Source organism: Cucumis sativus, chromosome 1 (genome assembly GCF_000004075.3).
Source record: "Cucumis sativus cultivar 9930 chromosome 1, Cucumber_9930_V3, whole genome shotgun sequence".
In the NCBI taxonomy this organism is placed as follows: Eukaryota; Viridiplantae; Streptophyta; class Magnoliopsida; order Cucurbitales; family Cucurbitaceae; genus Cucumis; species Cucumis sativus.
Window position 1 is genome coordinate 8,717,206 of NC_026655.2, and position 23,170 is coordinate 8,740,375.

Sequence of the window (23,170 nt, forward strand, 5' to 3'; positions counted from 1 at the left end):
CTGTAAATATAATGTATAGTGTGGCTTAGTTTTAGTTAAGAAATAAATAACTTGTGCCTAAATGATAAAATTATAAACATATAGAATACATATATATTCAAAAGAAAACATATATATTCAAAAGAAAGATGTGATTAAAGTAAATTTCAAAAGATAGACAATGACCAATTGGTCTAAAGTTTTACTAATGAGACTTCAGTGAACTAACCTTGAGGATAAACCCAATGAAAAAAGAATCAAAGTATATAAAAATTCCAACAAAAAATCAACAAATGATAAAATATAAAAAAACAAAGAGTGAAGGAGAAAATTTTCTTTTTTTAAAAAAAGAACCAAATACTTAACGAGTGGAAGAGAGAAAGATAAGATAATTACATTGTTGCAATGGAGATATGCTACAAAAGGGCGGTATAGAAAGAGATATGCAGTCATTGATGGAGATTTAGGAGAAAATTAAAAAAAGAAAAAAAAGGGGAGAGGAACAAAAAGGAAAAACCCTAACCGCAATGGATCTTAAATAGGTTTCTTTTTTTAAAAAACCATGCCTTTTGGCTTAAACCTTTGGATAGAACTAAAAAGAATTTTGCTATCCATATCAAATAAAACTTACCCATAAGCTATTGTTCAACTAACTAGTTTTTAACATTTTGTTTTGATGTTTAAATTGGGACCATTCGTTGACAAACCTCAGATTTTATATTGTTGGGTGAAAGTTCAAGCACAAAAACTCATTGATGTTAAAAAGTTAATACCTTTCTTGTAAAATGCTTGACAGAGTGACGAAGAAAAAGAAGGCTTAAACTACAGTTTATGAACAAACTTTCATTCACTTATATTACTTCAAATATACAATGCAATTATCTCACACCTATATTGATTCCTAGGCTGCATTATACAGAATTCATTCTATGAATATGAATTTGGGATGTATACAATTGTCATGATAGATACCTTTTCTAGTAGTGTTAATAATTTAAAAAAAGTGAACCATGGGTAGCAAATTGTCACAAAGACGAAGGATACCTAGGCACTGTAGAAACGTCCTACTAAGAGAATACCTTAAGTTTCTTAGAAGATAGAATTGATTGATGATGTTCTTTTTTAGAAGATTTCAAGAAATAAATAAGAGAATACATTCAACTTTTTTTGCATGATTTCAAAACCCTATTAAAAAAAATCTTGTTGTAATCTCAACAAGAAAAGCTTGTGTTCTTCCTTTGTCCATAGTACAACAGAAAATCATCCCCAATCATTATCAACTCCAAATTTTAAATAAATTGCACTAATTTACAAGCTTACGAGAAAAAACCTAACAAAAATCCTAAATGTATTAAGTGAAAACCCCGACCAATTATCCGTCATTTACACAATTACTCTACAAATTGTATCTTAAAATCACAAGGTAAGCACCAAAAAAAAAGAAAAAAAAAAAGAGAAAATCAAACCTCAATTGTATGTAGGCGTTTTTGTTAAATATTGAATCCTAGAAAACCTTCTCAGCTGACTAAGAAACATTCATAGAAGCACAAGATATAACAATAAAGACCGAGGGTAGAGTTGTGTTCATAAAAATTTAATAGTTATTTCTATTAAAGCTAACATCTTTTTACTTATTTGCAGAGTTGTGTTCTTAATGCAAGTGTTTAATGTGAAGCCATATTCTTGGCAATTAATACTACCGCAGCCGCAGCCCCAACCTGCGTCATGGCCAATGATATAGCTGGGATGGCCGCATCCGCATCCTAATAATCAATTCTTTAAGGCAAACCAAGATAACAATCATAGATGTTGTACGTTTATATAAGAGTTTTGAATAAGATTAAATGTAAAAAGTATGAATTATCACTCAATATATGAATGTAATAGTTTCTTCCCTTGTTTCTTAAAGAATAATACCAAAATTTTGTTGTTTTTTTACTAGATTTTTACCATGTTTTTTCTATGAAGTAAAGTTCTTTGAAGAAAGAAAGTGGAAGGGTATTTTTAATATACCAGACAATTAGGTTTTTACAAGATTCATTAGAATCCCATCAAGATCAGCATATACAACCAAACAATAACTTTGTCCAAAAAAAATATATATATATATATATAAAAGACACAACTACTAATATTTTTGCATCTTAAACTAACATCACATTCATTTATACCTAGATATACAAACACCTTAAAAGCTGGATTTTTTTTTTTTTTTTTTGAGGAATTTTATCAAACACATGGTTGGTAAATTCAAACTTGGTAAGGCCATGAGAACTTCCCAATAGCACATGCCCTTTTCCCCCAAGTGTACCATAAAAACAATGTCCATATTGTTTCAGAAGCAAATCTAACGTACCTTCCTCCATAAAAAAAAATTCTTCGCCCGCTCCTTCCAAAGAGAAAATCAATACGAAAGCAAAGTCATTTTGTGAGGGTTTGAAGTGAAGAGATGGGCATGAGGGGGTGGTGGCGGTGGCGGTGGCGGTGACAACACTGGGAGATTGTCGGATGAAGATGGTCGGATGTAGATAGTCGGACGGAGATGGCCTTGTTCGCATGAGGGTTTGGAAAATTGTTAAAAGACTTTAGATTTGAGGGAAAAGCTTTAATAAACTTTAATTTTCATTTAAAATTAATTTTATTTTAATAAATTAAATAAATTATTTATGTAACCTTTATGACATCAAATACTTATCGCGGAAAGTGTTATCCAAAAGCTTTCGTCTTTTCCCGTAAAAAATGCGGATTTTTACTTTTTGTGACAATTTTTTTTCCTCCCTTCTATTTTTTGATGTACACAATTCTCGTAGTATATAGTTTTTGTTGTAGTGGAGATAAAAAAAAAATTGACACAAATGAAAAAAACAAAAACAACAATTTTTTTTGTCATAATCAATCCCCCAAACAAGGATAATAATAATTCTTTCGTAATGCTTCCACTTAATCATTTTCCCAAACAATGATTATAATAAATCTTTCCTTCCGTTAATCTCCTTTTTCTTATTCATTTTCTTTCCTAAACAGTCCCTTAAATGTTACGTACTAATTAAGATTTTCCATGCGTATAAATTTATAAACACTTTAATCGTTTAAAAGTTTATTTTTATTATTATTATTTATTTAGTTTTTAGCATATGATCAATCTATTAGAGTTGGTTGTCAAAAGGTAGACAGCTGAGGTAAGGATTTTTTTTAAAAATAATGTAAAATTTGAAACATATATCAAAAATAGGGTGGATGCAAAACTATTTTAAAAAATAGGTGTTTTGAGGTGAAGTCGTGTATGGGGTACACGACTTTCATGCAGTGGACCCCACATATTCTATTTTTTTCTTATTTTTATATTTATACTACAATGGGTCCCACATTTTTTAATTTTCTCATTATTTATATACGTGGGTTCCACACACTTCACTTTTTCTCATTATTTATATATACATACTCACATATAATATAATATATATATTATACATTCAAATTCTAAAAATATCTTTCTTTATTAAATTAATTAATTTTTTATTTTTTCTTTATATATATTTAAATATCACAATCTTCAATCTTCAATTTTTCTTATTAAATTCATTTTCTACTTGAATTTAAATTTTTCTTAATCAAAATTACACACATCTTCTTTTCTAATTTTTAATTTTTTTAAAAAAACTCATATATTAACAAATATGTTATTAAAAATATATTAAACAAATAAAAATAGAAATAATAATAATAATTTATATATATACATATTTAATATCTCAATCAAAGTTTCTTATTAATTCATCTTTTCTAATTTAATTTAATTATTTCTTAACCAAAATTATATATATCTTTTTCTAATTTTCTGTTTAAAAAAAACATATATTAACCAAATATGTTATTAAAAAATACATTAAACAAATAAAAATAATAATAGTAATTGAAAGAACTTGAAACGTACTCTAAAAATAATAATAACAATAAATTTGCAATTCAAAATTATCCATTAAGTTTTTAAATTTAATTTGTAATCGAACCAATTCTTGTTTTTTTCCTTTTACCATAAACATGAATTTCTTTTTATTCAATTATCAATGTGTGTGGCTTCAAGTGTTATTATTATTATTTTTTTTAGTAATTTTAACTTATCTCAATTATTATTATTACTCTTTTAATTTGTTTAATATATTTTTAATAACATGTTTTGTTAATATATGAGATTTTTTTAAAAAAATTGAAAATTGGAAAAAAAATATATGTATAATTTTGATTAAGAAAGAATTAAATTAAATTAGAAAAATGAATTTAATAAGAAAAATTGAAGATTGAAGATTGTGATATTTAAATATATATAAAGAAAAAAATAAAAAAATAAATTAATTTAATAAAGAAAGATATTTTTAGAATTTGAATATATAATATATATATTATATTATATGTGAGTATGTATATATAAATAATGAGAAAAAGTGAAGTGTGTGGGACCCACGTATATAAATAATGAGAAAATTAAAAAATGTGGGATCCATTGTAGTATAAATATAAAAATAAGGAAAAAAATAGAATATGTGGAGTCCACTGCATGGAAGTCGTGTACCCCGTACACGACTTCACCTCAAAACACCTATTTTTTAAAATAGTTTTGCATCCACCTTATTTTTTATATATGTTTCAAATTTTACATTATTTTTAGAAAAAATCCCTGAGGTAATGGTAATCGAAAGTTGGTCACCATGAGTGGTCTTGGAGTTATTGGCCACATAAAGACAAAAAATGAGGATGGTTTGTTTACCGTTTTGAAAAATAAAAATATTTAAGGGTTAAGTGGTAGCATACATTATCAGGAAGTAATACGAAAGGTATTCCAAATATCATTATTCAATTTTGAAAGAAAGAGTTTATTGACATAAACTAAATAGTAAAATGTGAAATTAAAATAAGTGGTGTTGGTTGATTGCAAACAATAATAAAAAATGATTGATGGTAGAAAATAATGAACTTGAGATTATTAGGCCTTTAAGATTTCAGTCACTTACGGTCACGTCCTATATGTACACTTTTAATCTCTTCTAATTGTTTTGCGAGATCTGTTTATATATGTTATACTTTTAACATTAAGATTCAATTAATGCAACTTAAATGACCAATTTAAATGAAAGGAAATAATCCAATGATTTTCGAAGATTCAAGTTGTTCTATCTCTTAATGCATTCCACAAAATCAAGAACTTAGGTTACCATAAAAAAGAATTAAGATTGTTGCCAATAATTTTCATGATTATATGTAATAATGATCGACAATCATCTTGTATTTATTTTGTATATCATTTCCTTATTTGTGTACCTCATCCTCTGTTATAAACATTATATAATTATAAAAATAGATTAAATAAGGGATAGTTGCAAATTTAGCAATTAAATTCAAATTAATTAAATATATAGCACAATTTTAAAAAATTTACAAATATAATAAAATTTGTCAAAATTCTATCAATGATATAAGTCTATTACTAATAGACCATGTTGCAAATATTGGTCTATCACTGATATATCATATGAAGTCTATCAGCGATACAAGTCTACTAGTGATAGTTTTGCTATATTTATAATTTTTTTAAAATGTTACTATATCCTTCATTATTATTGCTAAAATAGTCATCCATTCCAATTTCTCATTAAATAACTATTATTTCAAATAAAACCACTTGGTTCCAAAGCTTAGTTTGACCTATCCGTCGCCAACTTCACATATACCTTACTTCGACCAAGATTCTTGCTCCAGTCTATGCCCAGATCAAATCCTTCCTCACTCCGATGACTTGCTCATATCTTTGCTTACCCCTACGACGATGCCTAGTTTCTCTATGCTCCAACAATGACGACACTCAAATTCGACAAATTTTGTAACTCTGCTCTGGTTTCAATCTACTTCGACGTCGATCTATTCGAGATGGCCAGTTCCTCTCAAATATGACGTGTCGTTCACAGATTTGACGTTTCACCTATGCTCCAATGTTGATTCGTTCAAAACACTCAGTTTCTCACAGATCTGACGACATGTTTATAGATCTGACGCTTTCCATTTGTGATTTGTGTTTATCGATCTGAACCATCTACTCCCTGTTCTGATTTTTGATTTATGTGGTGTGAACCATCTGCTCACAGATCTGAACCATTTGTTGTTTACTCTATATTTGATTTGTTATTTGTGTTGGTCTTTGTAGTTTTTGCTGTTTCTATAGTTTTATTGTTTCTGTTGTTTTTGTGATGGAGAAAAATGATGTAGCGCATCCCATTAGTACCATTCTTGATGGCACTAATTATATTACCTGGGCCCACCAAAAGAGGAGTTTTTTTACTGGTCGAAAACTATGGTACATTGTTACCGGAGATATCACCAAACCTTTCAAAACCACTTCTCCTATGATGAATATCAGTAAATAGACTACGAAGAAAGATAAAGTTGATTCCTCTAATGTCACCATTCAAGTGACTACTACAGAGGATGTCAAGTATATTGAAAGACTTGAGGATTGAGATAGTAAAAATCATCACACCATCACTTGGTTGGGTAACACTTCTACTCCAGCTATTCATACTTAATTTGACACATTTGATATTACAAAAGGGCTTTGGGATTTTCTATCTACTCGCTTTCTCAGTCTATTGGCCTCGCTAATTACTATCAATTACATTCTCAACTTGTTAGTCTAAACTAAGAGGTCGAACATTTTGTGAGTATTCTTGCTACTCTTCAGCCTATTTAGACTCAGTTAGATTAAGAAAAAATCAATCCTAACCATATTCGTCTTTTATAAAAGTCCTCATGTGACTCCTCCCAGGGTATGAATCAATTTGTGTTGCTTTGTTACATCACAACCTCCTGTCATCTCTAGACACCGTCGTTTAAGAAATTTTATTCAAGAAGAAAAGAATTGGCATTGTCCCCTATGTATCACCTAACGTCGCTCTTGCAACCACTCATCCATGACATGTAAATGAGTCAACTTTCTGCAAAAATTGTGAACTTCATGATCATAAGTTTGCTAACTATCCAACCATTAAGTGCAAGTATTGTCATAAGCGAGGTCACATCTTGAAAAATTGTTTGATTCAACTACCCAGCTCCCCTGGTCACTCACATAAACTCAAGTTTTCTCCTAAAACTAGTTCTTCATCTATTGTTGTTGCTGCTACCACCCCATCTAATATCACTACACCTCCGAGCTTTCAGCTAAATGATCTTCAGGACTTACTGAAATAGGTGATCTCTTATAACTCTACTACTCTTGTTGTCACCCCAAGTACTTCTTCAATCCTTGACTCAGCTTGTTGTAATCATATAACTTTTGATATTTCGTTGTTATCCTTTCCTATTCATGTTCAATCCCTTCCCTCAATCCACTCTGTTGATTCTATTGAATCACATTGGCACTATTAATACACCTACCATAGATCTTCCCAACACTTATCATGCCCCTAATTTAACACTCAACCTAGCCTCTGTCGGCCAATCATGTGACATTGGTCTAATCATTATCTTTTTTTCTCATGGTTGTCAGGTTTAGGATCCACAGACGAAATATGTGATTGGTACAGGACGAAAGGTGGGACGATTATTTGCGCTCACATCTCTTCAACACTCTCATGTGTTTCCACCCATCTCTGCTCCAGTCACTGATAACTTTGTATATCAGTGGCATCTTTGCCTTGGTCATGACTCTTTTGATAAACTTCGTAATTTAATTTCTATCGGTACTTTGATTAATATATCTCAATTTAGTCTGTTTGACTGTTTAAATTGAAAGCTTGTAAAATAACCTTCTTTATCATTGACTTTTTCTGCTTCATTATGTGATACACCATTTGGTCTAATTCATTCAGACATTTGGGGTCCTGCTCCCTCTCCTACTATTAATGGTTATCAATACTTTATTTTATTTATTTATGACTATTATTGTTTTACTTGGATTTACTTTCTTAAACATCGTTCTAACTTATCTCAAACCTTAAATTGATTTTGCAAATATGGTTAACACTCAATTCTCTCTCAAAATTAAAAATTTTCACACAGATAATGCAATGGAATATAAGGACTCTCACCTTCTTTCCTTCCTTGCCCAACAGGGAACTTTGATTTAACGCTCTTGTCCGCACACCTTCCAGCGAAATGGAAGAGCTTAACACAAACACCGCCACATCCTAGACTTTGTTCATGCTTAGCTTCTTTATTTTTCATGTCTGGAAAATTTTGAGGACAGGCTGCCCTCACCTTGGTTTTTGTCAACGCCTTCCTTCTCAGGTCATTCACAATGTTTCTCTTTGAACGACTATATGGTACTTACATCTCTTACTCTAATCTCAAAGTCTTTAGTTGTCCATGCTTTGTGTTATTACATCCTCATGAGCATACTAAACTTGAACCTCGTGCTCGTTTGTGTTATTACAACCTCATGAGCGTACTGAACATTAAAAAATTCATTGTTGGGATCTCTTCTCTTAATGATTACGTATATCTCGACATGTCACCTTTTGGGAACATCGTATGTTCTCTTCCTTGCCTTTCTTCATTTCATACCTCTCTATCTAGTCCTCACCCATTCTTTACTGATCCTTCCACTAATATATTTCCCACTTTTGTCTCACCACATGACACTACACCTTGTCCTCTACCCTATCTGAGCTCACTCAATCTAATTCTATCTGTGTGCTTCCGGACCTACCATTGGCCCCTTTTAAGGAACTTGAATCTGCGTTTGTTTGTCACTCCACCCGAGTAAGAGAAACTTCTTCTCATCTCAAAGGTTACCATTGTTTTTTCATTATTATGTCTTTAGTTGAACATTTCTTGTATAAGGAACCCTCTACTAACCCCTTGTGGCAATAAGTAATGAATGAGGAACTTCAAAAAACTCATACTTAGGATTATGTTGACTTACCTCCAGGAAAGAAACTTATCGGCTATAATTAAATTTTCAAATAAAACTCACTCTGATGGATCTATTGAACATGACAAAGCACGACTTGTGGCCATAGGCTATTCTTATAAATATTATATTGATTATGAAGAAACATTTTCTCTAGTTGCTCAAATGACGTCTATTCCCAGTCTTTTAGCCATTGCAGCAACAAAACAATGGCCTCTCCTTCAAATGGATAATAAAAATATGTTTCTCAATGGCACCCTACCTGAAGAAGTCTATATGAAATCACCACTTGGAACTACTCCACCACCTCAGAAAGTGTGTCTTCTTCGTCATGCACTCTACGTCTCAAACAAGCTCCTCGAGCTTGGTTTGCTACGTTTAGTTCCACTACTACTCAACTTGGGTTTACTTCCAGCTCTTATGATTATGTCGTGTTTACTCTATGCCAAACATCTGATAGTATTGTCCTCCTTCTGTTATATGTTGATGACATGATTACCCTCAAGCCACATCTAATTTACAATGTTACCTAGGCAAAAGCACTTTGAGATGAAGGATTTAGGAACCCTCATCTATTTTCTTGGTCTTGAGATCTCATTCTTGTCAAATGGCTACTACTTTTCTCAAGTAAAATATGTCTCTGACCTCTTAACTCGATTTGGTATCACTGATTCTACCACATCCTCAATACCACTAGATCCAAATGTGCAACTCACACCCTTTGGTGGTGTTCCTCTTGATAACCCACTATGTATCGACAACTCATTGGCAACCTGATTTACTTAATTGTTACCCGTTTGGATATTGAATATGCAGTTCATATTGTTATTCAATTCATGGCCGCTCCTCATACTGTTCACTTTAGTGTTGGCCTTCGTATTTTGGGCTATATTAAAGGTACTTTGTGTCTTGGTCTACAGTTCTTCTCAGAGCCCTCTCTACTGGTCTTCTTTGGATTCTCTAATGCTGATTGAGCAGGTGATCCTATTGATAGAAGGTCTACCACTGGTTACTACTTCTATTTAGGTGATGCTTTCATCTCCTAGCGCAGCAAGAAACAAACTATTATTTCTTGTTCCAGCACAAAGTCTGAATATCATGCTATGACTAATGCCACTTCAGAATTACTATGGCTTTACTAGCTTTTTATTGATATGGGGGCCCCATAAAGATCACCCACTATTCTTCATTGTGATAACTATAATGACATTCAAATTGTACACAATGATGTATTTCATGAACAAACAAAGCACATTGAAAATTGCACCATATCATCTCCAAAACAACACTCTCCATCTCCAATCCATCTCCATCATTGACCAATCAACATATATTTTCACCAAAGCTCTCCATTTTCCTCGTTTCACTTAGTTAATTCACAAACTCAAGATGGTCTTACTCTACCAACTTGAGTTTGAGGGAGGGCGTTGGTGTAATTTTTGTGATTATATGTAATAATGATTCACAATCTTGTATTTATTTCGTATATCCTTTCCTTATTTATATACCTCACTGTGTATTATAAACATTGTATTATTATGAAAATAGATTAAATAGCTATTATCCCAAATAAAACCACAAAGATAAATTCATTGAAATAAACTTCAAAAGTACAAGATTGCACATAATTAGGTTTCCAAAATAACAACAAAACACTCAAACAAGAAACAAAAATGAATATGTAAAATGTAGAACGTGGTAACTATGCTCTTGAGATATAATCACTTATCTAATGTTCCAATGAATCTAACAAAAAGGTGGTGAATGATGATTATTAAGACTTTGTTTAATAATGACTTCATTCTTAGTCTTCTATTTTTGAAATTTACGCTTATTTCATCCCATTTTCTAAATTATATTTTCTTTTATTTACAAAAAAAATTGAATTCCAAGTAAAATCTTAGGGAAAAAAAGTAAATTTGTACATTTTGTTTTTAACCATAACCAAAAATTAGGAACTTGTGAGTAAATATTTATAAGGTTAATTTTAAAAAACGAAAGCAAACAATCAAATAGATAAGAAACAACGTCCAAAATTATATTGTAATGATAAATTTACCTAACACAAATGAAAATCCAATATTTTCTTTCATCAACGAACCCCTATCACTCATAAGATTCTTATTGGCATGTTCAAATGATTACCAAATAAAACCTTAAGGGTATTTATTGTCTCTAATCTTATTTTATCAAATTGAAGAACCAAGACATTGCCACGATGAATGTATATTAAAAGGTTATCGATTGGGTCAGAGATGGGGAGCTCATACTCGACTTGCTGAACTCGGGTGCCGACTCTTAGATTGGACAACATAATTCATAGATGAACTTTCTATTTTTGGTAACCATTTTAATAATCCAGAACTCTCAAGAAGTAAGCATAACATATTATTGTAAAGTGATTATTAGGATTTGGAATTGCTTCATTTCATGAGAACTACTTCAATAATTTTGGAGGCAGAAATGACAGTTCTAAAAGTGACCTTTCATAGAACTTTGAATGCATGGACTCAATTACTCACATGCTATGGTCTCCTCTAACTTAATTTCACATACTTCAGTCCAAATTTTCTTGCATGCCCTTTCCTCTCTCTTTTTTTACCTTTTACACCCTCCAAATCTTATCTCTCACACCCCATTAAACACTATAAATACACCTAAACTTAGAAAATTTCAAACACAATCCAATCAAACTCCAAAAAAAGATATATTATTGTCTATCTCCATCTCTTTCCCTTTGTCTCTCCCTCATTGAAAACTTTTATCATATGGCCAAGTCTAAAACCATGAAGAAAAAGAATAGTATCAAGGTGGTCGTAGAGAAGTTGCAAAAGAGCCTCTCGCGAGGTCGAAAACCGATTAATGGGCATTATAATGAGGATTTTGATGAATTAGTGGACTCGACCGCGGTCCCGGAGGATGTGAAAGAAGGGCATTTTGCAGTGGTGGCGGTGGACGGGAAGGAGCCAAAACGATTTGTGGTTCCATTGAGTTGTTTGACACACCCTATGTTTTTGAGGCTGTTGGAGCAAGCAGCTGAGGAGTATGGTTTTGATCATGAAGGTGCATTGACAATCCCTTGTCAACCAAGTGAGGTTGAGAAGATTTTGGCTGAGCAATGGAAATTAGAGTCTAAAAGAGATTCTAGAGATGCAATTACTTGGGGAACGTTGTGTAAAGCCATCATTCAAAGTTACTGAAACATCAAAAAAGGTTTAGATTTTTTTTTTCTTTTAATTATCAGGGTTAATTCCTCTTGTGGAAATTCCCAAAAGTTTTTCTGTTCGTAGTATTTAAATATTAGCCTTGTGTTTATTGTAAAAGTAGCAATAAAGACATATGTTGTCAGTCTTTGTACTTCTTTAAGATCTTTATAGCACTTTGACTACTTTTTATAATTAGTTTGGTCTTGAGTTTTAAAATAATTAACAATTAATTTTGTTTCATATAACCTCTCAATCGATCCAAGACACTATTTTCCTCTTTCAAAACGTCAAGCTTAAATCTTTCTACTTTTTAAGATCTTATTTAAGAAAGGTTAGTATTAGTATGTTTTTATTATAAAATACTCTCTATGTACATGAAATCTGGACAAATAGTTCAGGATCCTTATTATATTCGAAGTTGAAAATTAAAGAGGTTCTATTATCATCATTAATATTTTGTTCTACTTCATTTAGATGCCTTCATCCCATCAATATTTTGAGGTCAAGTACTAGCTCATTGACAGCACTGTAGAAGTGTTAGTTTACTCCACTTAAGTCAAGCTAATTCAGATGTTCTATGGGTTTAAAACAATGATTTTGTACGAATTGAGTAATTAAAAGGTAGATCAAGTTTTGGTGTCAAACTCACACAAGTGCCAACCATGCTATCAAGAGGAAGCAAAAAGACTAATTTACCCCTACTAGAAGCTTCCCAGCACTTCTCAACACACTCAGGGCATTAAAAGACAACATTGAAACGAAACTAACGTAACAATGCTTCAACTTGACACCGCATAACTCTAGAAGACATAAATGATAGTCATGACCCTATCGAAAAGATCACAAACGTTTTTTACCCACCCAACACAATTACGTGTTGGCTGCCAAACTACCCCTTACGCTAAGTTTTCCAAGTTAAAGGAAAACCCATCATCTCAGCCCCCCTAACAACTTCTCGCCAGCCTTACTACTTTTAGCTATAGTTTTCTTAGTTCAGCCTGTAAATTGGTGAAACTTTGAGAATACCTATGAAATCGTGCCTTCGGGTTCGCATAAGTTTATGACTATGTTGAGATGTACACAATTTCGTTAGGAAGACTAATAGATAGGTGGGCAAAGTAGTGGATTTGAATATTTTTATACTCATCATTTTCTTTTCAAGTTTTTAAGTTAGAGGTAAGAACAAAGTGACGAATGACAAAAAGAATCTACAATTGAGCCTTGAGGGGTTTGACATCGCTTCCAGCACATAACTCTTCTACATATTTATGTTTTGATTTAGGGGCCAACCTCTACATTATTTGATTGTTTATTTCAGCGTTTGAAGACTTTTTTAATGAAAACTACCTATGATTTCCTTGACAAACATTCGGGGCGCGGACGCTTATTGAATTTTTCAGCAACGCTCCACTCCCAACCGTGGAATTGGCGAGTTTGAAATTGATGTTGTACAATTTTTTGTATAAGATGGAGTATTGTGCAATGAAGAACATCAATTTTCTATTTCTGAATTTCGAGGGACTTGGGGACTTATATGTCAGAAACATTTTCCCTTTTGAAAATTTCAGGAACCAATCCCTTCACCTTGAACCCTCTACTTCTCTTCTTTGTTATAGTCCTAGTATCCTCACATCATTGTTTTCTCACCAGCAAATTCCTTACCAATTGTCGTTGCAGGAGCACTTCCCAGTTGAAAAATGATGAAACCTATTTGAATCTCTCAATATAATTTGCCTTCCAATAATCCTAGATGCAAACTTCATAAACTCATGGCAATCGTTGCAAATTCGAATATTTTTTATGATCCTTATTGGACTAATTCCATTAGGTTTCTTAATCAAACCAAAGGCAAGGGCAAGTTTCTCACTGTGAAAACATATGGATTTGAACTTTTCGTCTTCTCCAACATCATGCAAAACCAGATTTGTATTAGGGGTAAATCCTTCTTCTTGAAGTTTCCCTATCAACATGTTCAGTTTCTCATATATATCTTCTGATTCTGGATGAGTCCGATCTTCAGATGTGAATCTGTGCACCTCATTATCGATTTCAATCCAACTGAACCCAGCAAACTTCTTCACATTCTTGCTTTTCATGAGATTCCTAACTGATGCTACATCTTTCCATCTACCCATAGAAGCATACATATTTGAGAGCATAATATATGGTACGGCAATCGTAGGATCCAATTCAAAGAGATGCCTAGCTGCCACTTCTGCATTTACAATATCACCCTTTGTTGAGCAAATGGATAGAAGTGTGGACCAAATGAGGAAATCTGGGTCATGGGCCATATTTTTTATTAGAGCAACTGCTTGTTCTATGCGGCCTGTACGCCCTAGGAGATTGACCATGCATGCATAATGATCCAAAGTAGGTGTCATTCCATGTTGGTTGGTTATAGAATCGAAGTACTCCTGCCCTTGCTCAATCCAATTACAATGGAGGCAAGCAGATAAAATCCCGATAAAAGTTACATTATCAGGTTTAAATTTCTGTTGTAACATATTTTCAAACAGTTCAAGGGCATCTTTATCGTGTCCATTTTGTGCACAACCAACAATCATAGCATTCCATGAAACCACATTCCTAGTTGGCATCAGGTTGAAGACTGACCTTGCATCATCAATGAAACCACATTTAGAATACATATCAATTAGTGCGCTAGAGACAAGCAAATTATTGTTAAGACCAGCAAGAATTGATTTTCCGTGGACTGCCTGACCATGATGTAGAGATGCCAATTTGGCACAAGAACTGACAACACTTGATAAAGTGTAGCTGTCAGGTTCAATATGTTCTAATAGCATTTCATTAAACAACAATAGTGCATCCTCTTCTCTGCCATTTTTTGCATAACCCACCATCATGGCTGTCCAGCAAACAATATCCTTCTCTTTAAACTCACTAAACACCCTTCTTGCTTCATCTACACGTCCGCATTGACAGTAAGCTGCAATTATAGTTGACATAGTAACTTGATCAGGCATATGTCCAGACAAACGCATTTGATGTAACAAACCAATACACTTTTCAGGCTGTCCATTCTTTGCATACCCAGATATCATTAAGTTCCAAGAAACCAAATTCTTTTTAGTAAGACAATCAAACAACCATCTTGCCTGCTCAATCTCACCACATTTGGCATACATATCTGTTAAAGCGTTCCAAATAAACACATTCCCCAAAAAGTTACGCACAATAATGCTCCCATGAATCTGTTTCCCATACCTCAGGTCCGACAATTGTGCCGATGCATTCAATATACTTACAATCGTATACTCCGTAGGCTCAAAACCTTCCCTTTGCATTCTTTTAAAAAGCTCAAGCGACTCTTGTGGACAACTATTTCCAGAAAAACCTGCAATGGTCGTATTGTAGGAAACTGAATCCCGAAAAGGCATTCGATCAAATGTGGCCTTCAAATTCTGGATAGAACCTGATTTAGCATACGCAGAAAGCAGAGCATTCCAGGAAAAAATATCCCTTTTAAGCATTTTATCAAACAAGTTTTGGGCATCTCGAAGCTTTCCAAATTTTGCATACAAATGAAGTAGCTGATTGTGGAGAAAAGAGTCGGTGGGTTGGAAAAGATGGTGCTCCATGTGAGATTGGAGCCTCTTAGCTTGGTTGATTTCATTTGTACGAACACATTCAAGGACCAATTGGGTGTATGCTTCAGAGGTGGCAGTGCTACGAGAGCAGAGCAAGTCTACTGATTGCCGCAACATGGATTTTGCTTTCATTTTTCAGTCGTCTAGAGTTTGAATTTGAGATCGATTATCAGTCAAAGGTAAAGAAAACACAGAAATGAATTAAATATACTGGAGAAAACACCGAAACCATCTTCCGAGCAGTGGATATAATTTGGATTGCCGAGTAAAATTAACATGCTATCCCCGTAACCCCGTAACTAGGTAACTCTTTAATTGAAATAAGAATCAAATTCATGAATACCACTCTCGAACTCTATCACCAGCAAATCATTCCATGTAACAATGTGACTAAACACACTCGTATTCTTCATATTCACATATAGTGAGTTGTAAATTATCTTTAATTTAGGCTAATTTAGAGGCTACACTTAGACATTCTATCCATGTATTCTTCATTGTACACAATAATATTACATCAATAATATAGCAAAGTTATAATGGTATCACATCTAGGATTTTGTACCTTATCTTATTCCTAGAGCTGCCACCCATCTCCGTCGTCACCACAGCAACCGCGCTCCATCATCACCCACCTCGGATTCATGCCGCCACGCTCCGTGCTCCGTCGTCGAAATCTTCAGGTTCCCGTGGAATTTGATTCAAAAGATTCGTAAAATAATCCGGTTCAGCTGATTCAGTCCAACTTGGTTCAGTTCAATTTAGGGAACCGATTTGATTGGTTTAGTTCATTTGTTTATATTCAAAAGATAAGTTTCGGGTAATTTCACAAATCATTAAAAAATTTCATTATATTCAAGTTAAATCCATGCACAAAGAAATATTTTTTATCCATAACAACTTCCCTTTTTAAAATGTGATTTAATCTAATAATTAATTTAAATGCATAAAAAATTTCAATAAAAATCACGTTCGTCGAGTTGCAACCTGTGACGTCTTCCTCCGTCGCACTCTACTCCACTGCACGAGGATGTTGATCTTCTTGTCATCAACGAAGCATCCGTCCGCGTCGCACCCTTCATCAAGTCATTTCCTCCGTCCTCATCCGAGCGAAACTCCGCACCGTTCAAGCTTGAGTCGAGTCGAATTCTCTCCCTCTCCTAGTCGTGTGCGTTGCCGCCTATGCCTTGTTGTGTGTTGGAGGCATTGACGAGCCCACTCTAAATTTACTCTAAATCTCACGAACTTTTAAGAGAAGAAACTTGTTCTCTTAGAAAATTCAATAACACACAAGAGAAGAATATTGTTCTCTTGAAACTCACTTACTTTCTAAAACTCAATTTGCTTCTATTGATTTGATTTTTTTTATCTTGCATACAAATGAAGGAAATGATCTCTATATATAGTACTCAAGAGACACTTCCTAATAGACACAAAATAAATGAAGTACATGAATACATACCATTCATGTACTTGAATAATTACATATATCTAGAAATGCATATATATCTTGAAACTAGAAATGTATCTATTAATGTGTTATCTATAATGTATCTAGCTTATTAATTTTTAACATGCCCCCTTAAGCTAGACTTCCCAAACTCCGAGCTTCTCTTTCATTTTCAAGAATGAATCTGTCTTTAATGCTTTTGTGAATAAGTCTGCAACTTGATCTTGAGTCTTGCAATACTTGATATATACTTCTCCATCTTTGATCAATTCTCTGATGAAATGATATTTGATGTTTATGTGTTTGCTTCTTCCATGAAAAACGGGATTCTTCGAAAGTGAAATAGATGATTGATTGTCACAGAACATGATGGTCCCTTTCTCTTGAGGACACTTCAATTCATGTAGTACATTTCTTAGCCAAAGTGCTTGACAACTAGCAACAGACAAAGAAATGTATTCAGCTTCTGTTGTGGACAATGCTACAACATCTTGCTTCTTTGATGCCCATGAAACTGCTCCAGAACCAATATTAAATACATACCCAGAAGTACTTTTGAAATCATCAATATTTCCTCCCCAATCACTATCACTGTAGCCAACAAGAACATTATCCACATTCCTTTTATAGTGGATTCCATGATCAACAGTTCCAAGAATGTATCTAAGAACTCTCTTTCCAGCTTCCCAATGACTTCTCTTTGGTGATGTCATAAATCTACTCAATAAACTGACCGAGAACATAATATCAGGTCTAGTTGTAGTTAAATACATTAAACTTCCAACCAGACTTCTATAAATGGTGGCATCAAAAGCTTCACTAACATCATGCTTACTTAACTTTTAAACCCAATTCCATAGGAGTACTGGCAAGATAAACATTCTCCATTTTGAACTTTTTCAACAAATCTTTTGCATACTTCTTTTGGAAAATTGCAATCTCATTATCACCTTGTTTAACTTCAATACCAAGAAAATAATGAAGTAAACTCATATCAGTCATCTCAAATTCCTTTTTCATGCTCTCTTTGAATTCTTCAATCATCATATTTGAGTTGCCCGTAAATATTAAATCATCAACATATAGACAAATTATCAAGAAATTACCATTTTCATCTTCTTTGGTGTAGAGAGCATGTTCATATGGACATCTTCTGAAACCATCCTTTAAGAAAAAATTGTCGATGCGACTGTACCAAGCCCTTGATGCTTGCTTTAGCCCATACAAGACTTTCTTTAATCGATACACCTTATTTTCTTCTCCAATCTTTGCATAACCGGTGGGCTGCTCAACATATATTTCATCCTCTAAGTCCCCATTTAGGAATGCTGACTTTACATCCATTTGATGAACTTTCCAGTCATTTTTTGCTGCAAGGGCTAACAACAAACGAACAGTCTCCAAGCGAGTTACCGGTGCAAAAACTTCTTCATAATCCACACCAAACTTTTGTTTGTAACCTTTTACAACGAGTCTGGCTTTGTATTTTTGCACTTCTCCGTTTTGCTTTAGCTTTGTTCTATAGATCCATTTGACTCCAAGAGCCCTTTTATTTTCTGGTAATTTTACTAACTCCCATATCTCGTTTCTTCTTATTGCATCAATCTCTTGATTCATTGCATCTTCACAATTTTTCATCTTGAATTGCTTCTTCAAAGTATACAGGATCAACATTTGCAAATAAAGCAAAATTAACATGTTCTTCATCTAGTATCCTTCTTGAAGTATTATAGATCTCTTGAATATTTCTGGTCTTCCTTGGAGTAGTTTCTTCATCACTTGTGGAGTGTGATGAAGAAGGTGAAGTCAGTGGTTGAGTTACTTCAAGCTCCAAGTCTCGAGCATCTTCTTTGCCATCCATATCAACATGTAATGGATTTTGGTCTTCATTTGGTGTATTCCATTGCCACAATTTTGCTTCATCGAACTTGACATCTCGACTAATAATAACTTTCTTACTTATCGGGTTGTATAGTCTGTAGGCCTTAGAGTTCTCATTGTACCCAACAAAAATGCATTTTTCTGATTTATCATCTAGCTTACCTCTTTTCTCATCTGAAATGTGAGAGTAAGCAATGCACCCAAACACTCTTAGGTGACTAACAGTTGGTTTCAATCCGCTCCATGCTTCTTGAGGAGTAATACATTGCACACTTTCCGTTGAAGCTCTATTTAGAAGATAAATAGCATAAGTTACTGTGTCTCCCCACAATTGATCAGGAAGCTTCTTTGCCTTCAACATACTTCTTGCAAGTTCCATTATTATTCTATTTCTCCTCTCTGCAACTCCGTTTTGTTGAGGAGTTCTTTGAACAGTCTTCTGATGCTTGATTCCATTTTCCTTCAAGAAATCTGCAAAAACAATATATTCTCCTCCACGATCCGAACGCAATGATTTCAATTTCAAGTTACTTTCATTTTCCACCATTGCTTTGAATGTCTTGAAACATTCGAAAGTAGCACTCTTTTCTTTTAGTAGATAAATCCATGTTTTTCGACTGTAGTCATCAATAAATGTGAGAAAATAACGGTTACCTCCATGTGTAGTAGTTCTCATAGGTCCACATAAGTCTGTATGAACAAGCTCGAGTGGTTTTGATGCTCTCCAAGAACCTCCAGTCGGAAATGAATTTCGATGATGCTTTCCGAAAACACATGCTTCACAGAGTTGATCTTCCTTTTTAATATTTGACATTCCTCTCACCATATGTTGTTGACACATGTGAGACAAAGTGTCAAAACTTAGGTGCCCAAATCGACAATGCCATAACCATGAGGTGTCATTTACTAAAGTCTCAAAACAAACAAGCTTCTCATAACATATTTTAATTGGAAACATTTTGTTGTGAGTCATACGAACCTTCGTTATGAGATCTCCATTCTTGGTTCTAATCTCACATATGTTATCTTTAAAAATAACATCATGTCCTCTTAGGAGAAGTTGTCCAACACTTAAAAGATTGTGTTTGAGACCTGAAACATAATACACATCAGTAATTTTTTTTTCTCCCATTTTTGTCTTGACAAGAATATCTCCTTTTCCTTTGACTTCAAGCATCTTGTTGTCACCAGTCTTCACTACATTTTGATGAGATTCATCTAAAGATATAAAAATATCCTTTCTTCCTGTCATGTGGTTACTACAACCACTATCAAGATACCATATTTCTTCAGTGCTTGATTCTTGAACATTGAGAGTGAGGAAGAGAAGACCTTGATCATTATTTGATTGCTCATGCATTAGTGTGGTTTCTGCTTGATTAGAATTAGTCTTCTTAGACCAACAGTCTGCTTGAAAATGTCCATAACGTCTACAATTGAAACATTGTATGTGAGAAAAATCTCCACGACCACCACTTCTACCTCTTCCTCTATTTGAACTTCTTCCTCGTCCTCTATTTGAAAAAAATTGATTGTCTCTGCTTTCTGACTCTGTATTTGTTACAACGTTGGATCGTCCATTGCCTCTACCACCACGTCCACCTCTTCTTCCATTGGATCGACCTCTATAGGAGGACTGCATATGAAAAGCTTCTTCTGAAGGAGTAGAATCAAACATCTTCAATCTGAGCTCATGAGATTGAAGAGATCCCATTAAGCTATTTATAGAGAGAGTTGACAAATCTTTGGATTCTTCAATTGCTACAACAATATGCTCATATCTTCTAGTCATGCTTCTAAGAATCTTCTCAACAATCCTTTGATCTTCAATTGTTTCTCCATTTGATCTCAATTGATTAACAATTAAGAGAACACGGTTGAAAAATTCTTCAATAGTTTCAGAATCTTTCATTCGAATTGTATCAAATTCAGCTCGAAGTGTTTGTAATCGGACCAATTTTACCTTTTCTTCTCCTTCATACAAATTTTGCAATGCATCCCATGCTGCTTTAGCAGTAGAGACTCCTGATATTCTTTCAAAAATATTTTCATCCACAGATTGGTAGATGAAAAATAATGCCTTCTTATCCTTTTTTCTAGCATCTCTCAACTCATTGAGTTGTTGTGCTGAAAGACCATTCTCACTTTCTGGCTCTGAATATCCGATGTCAACAATATCCCAAAGATCTTGAGATCCATAAAGAACCTTCATTTGCTGGCTCCACCGCCTATAGTTTTTTCCCTCAAAACGAGGAAGTTGAGGCTGCAACATGTTAGATGACATCTTTCAATCCTTGCTCTGATACCACTTTGTTGGAGGCGTTGACGAGCTCACTCTAAATTTACTCTAAATCTCACAAACTTTTAAGAGAAGAAACTTGTTCTCTTAGAAAACTCAATAACACACAAGAGAAGAATATTGTTCTCTTGAAACTCACTTACTTTCTAAAACTCAATTTGCTTCTATTGATTTGATTCTTTTATCTTGCATACAAATGAAAGAAATGATCTCTATATATAGTACTCAAGAGACACTTCCTAAAAGACACAAAATAAATGAAGTACATGTATACATACCATTCATGTACTTGAATAATTACATGTATGTAGAAATGCATATATATCTTGAAATTATATGCATTTATATGTAGAAATGTATCTATTAATGTGTTATCCATAATGTATCTAGCTTATTAATTTCTAACATTGTGAACCGTCGTGGTTTTGTGGTAAGGGTGTGGTTTGTGGGTTTTGTGGTTATCTGTTTCGTACCCATATTAAGATGTAGTGTTGGATTAATTTGTTGGGTTAAAATTTTATTCTTAAAGATGTCATTGGAGAAGCAACGCTTGAGTTCTTGGAGTACACGACAAGATTAGATTGGGGCTTAAATCTTCATTGTCTGGGTTAGTTCGTTTGAATTTTACTTCGACCAATGAACTTAGCTAAATTTGAGGTAAGAGATTATTACTACCAAACCTTATATTAAAGTTGAAATGTACCATATGAGGTAGTCGACTGTTTATGCATAGCATTTAAATGTGTAGAATTGAGAGGTTTCAACTAAAATATATAGTGGAATGTCTAAAATCGACATATGTGTGAACTTCCATATCTTGTCTATTTATGCATAGGTTTGAATGTACTAATGACTTGCTACATTATTAACTGAGGTGAGATATGTACTAGCATGCTTATTTTGACTTGTTATGTATTGAACTGGAATATTGTTGATAGGTTTGATTGATGTGTATCCTACGAGATCGCATGACTGTTATGGTGCAGGGTACCTCCAAATAGAAAGTTAACAGTTTTTATCCCTAACGGGACCAGTAATACGTCTCTAACTAAGTATAATTTTATACTCACCATTTTCATGTTTAATTTTTTTCAAGCCAATGTAATATGAGAGGCAAACTGATGAGTGATAAGAAAGACTCGGAAATGCCATATGAGAACCTTTCACGCTTAATGTTTTGCTTGTTTTCAAGTTTTGTTGGTTGTAATCAGTTTTATGTGTATTATTGTACGTTTCATTTTGACTTAAAATAACATAAACACTTTTTCATTCTTATTCTTATTTGGAATAGGGTCCAAACTAAATTTTCTTTGATTTTCATGGTTTGAACAGATTTTATAATCTTTTGTATTTTAACTATTTGATTTGGTCTCTTATGAACCTAAGTTATTTTTAGATTTGTTTTGGTTTAGACTCTAAAATGTACTTTTTGGGTTAAAGTAATGATCTAAGCTACTTTATAATAATTGGGTCGTTAAATAATAACAATAGTATTTAGGGGCTTTAACTAAGAAGGCCTAAAATGGTATAGCATATTACATGACGATTTTTTTATAAAAAAAAACCGTGAGAATGGCAAAAGTAATGGATAACAAATTGAAAAATAGCAAATTTAAAGAATATTTTGATTTATAGCAAAATTGTCTGATGTAGACATTTTTTTACTTTTCTTCAGCCAATTTTACCTTAGAAAATTCTTTTCTCGCCGATACAGTGTATTTGTGTAGGTGAAAGTAATATAATAAAACCCAAAATCACGATTACAGTGTATTTGCAAATCATTCAGTTTTATAAAAATATTAAATAAATATTTATTTTCAATATGCATATGATTGAATCAAT

At 33.3% G+C, this 23,170-nt stretch overlaps 2 protein-coding genes across 2 annotated transcripts; one reads left to right on the plus strand and one right to left on the minus strand.

Annotated features, from left to right (window-relative positions):
* Positions 1-11,540: 11,540 nt before the first annotated feature.
* On the plus strand, positions 11,541-12,279 carry LOC101219191 (auxin-responsive protein SAUR50). Its single transcript, XM_004147238.3, has one exon. The coding sequence runs from the start codon at positions 11,647-11,649 to the stop codon at positions 12,076-12,078; it is 432 nt and encodes a 143-aa protein (XP_004147286.1). The 5' UTR covers positions 11,541-11,646; the 3' UTR covers positions 12,079-12,279.
* Positions 12,280-13,277: 998 nt separating this feature from the next.
* LOC101205836 (putative pentatricopeptide repeat-containing protein At1g68930) lies at positions 13,278-16,851 on the minus strand. Its single transcript, XM_004147266.3, has 3 exons — positions 16,686-16,851; positions 16,264-16,429; positions 13,278-15,841 (listed from the first exon to the last, which is right to left on the minus strand). The coding sequence occupies exon 3, from the start codon at positions 15,828-15,830 to the stop codon at positions 13,743-13,745; it is 2,088 nt and encodes a 695-aa protein (XP_004147314.1). The 5' UTR covers positions 15,831-15,841; positions 16,264-16,429; positions 16,686-16,851; the 3' UTR covers positions 13,278-13,742.
* Positions 16,852-23,170: the final 6,319 nt, after the last annotated feature.

Coding starts and splice junctions, on each gene's coding strand:
- LOC101219191 (XM_004147238.3), top strand. CDS start 11,647: ATGGCCAAGTCTAAAACCATGAAGAAAAAGAATAGTATCAAGGTGGTC.
- LOC101205836 (XM_004147266.3), bottom strand. CDS start 15,830: ATGAAAGCAAAATCCATGTTGCGGCAATCAGTAGACTTGCTCTGCTCT.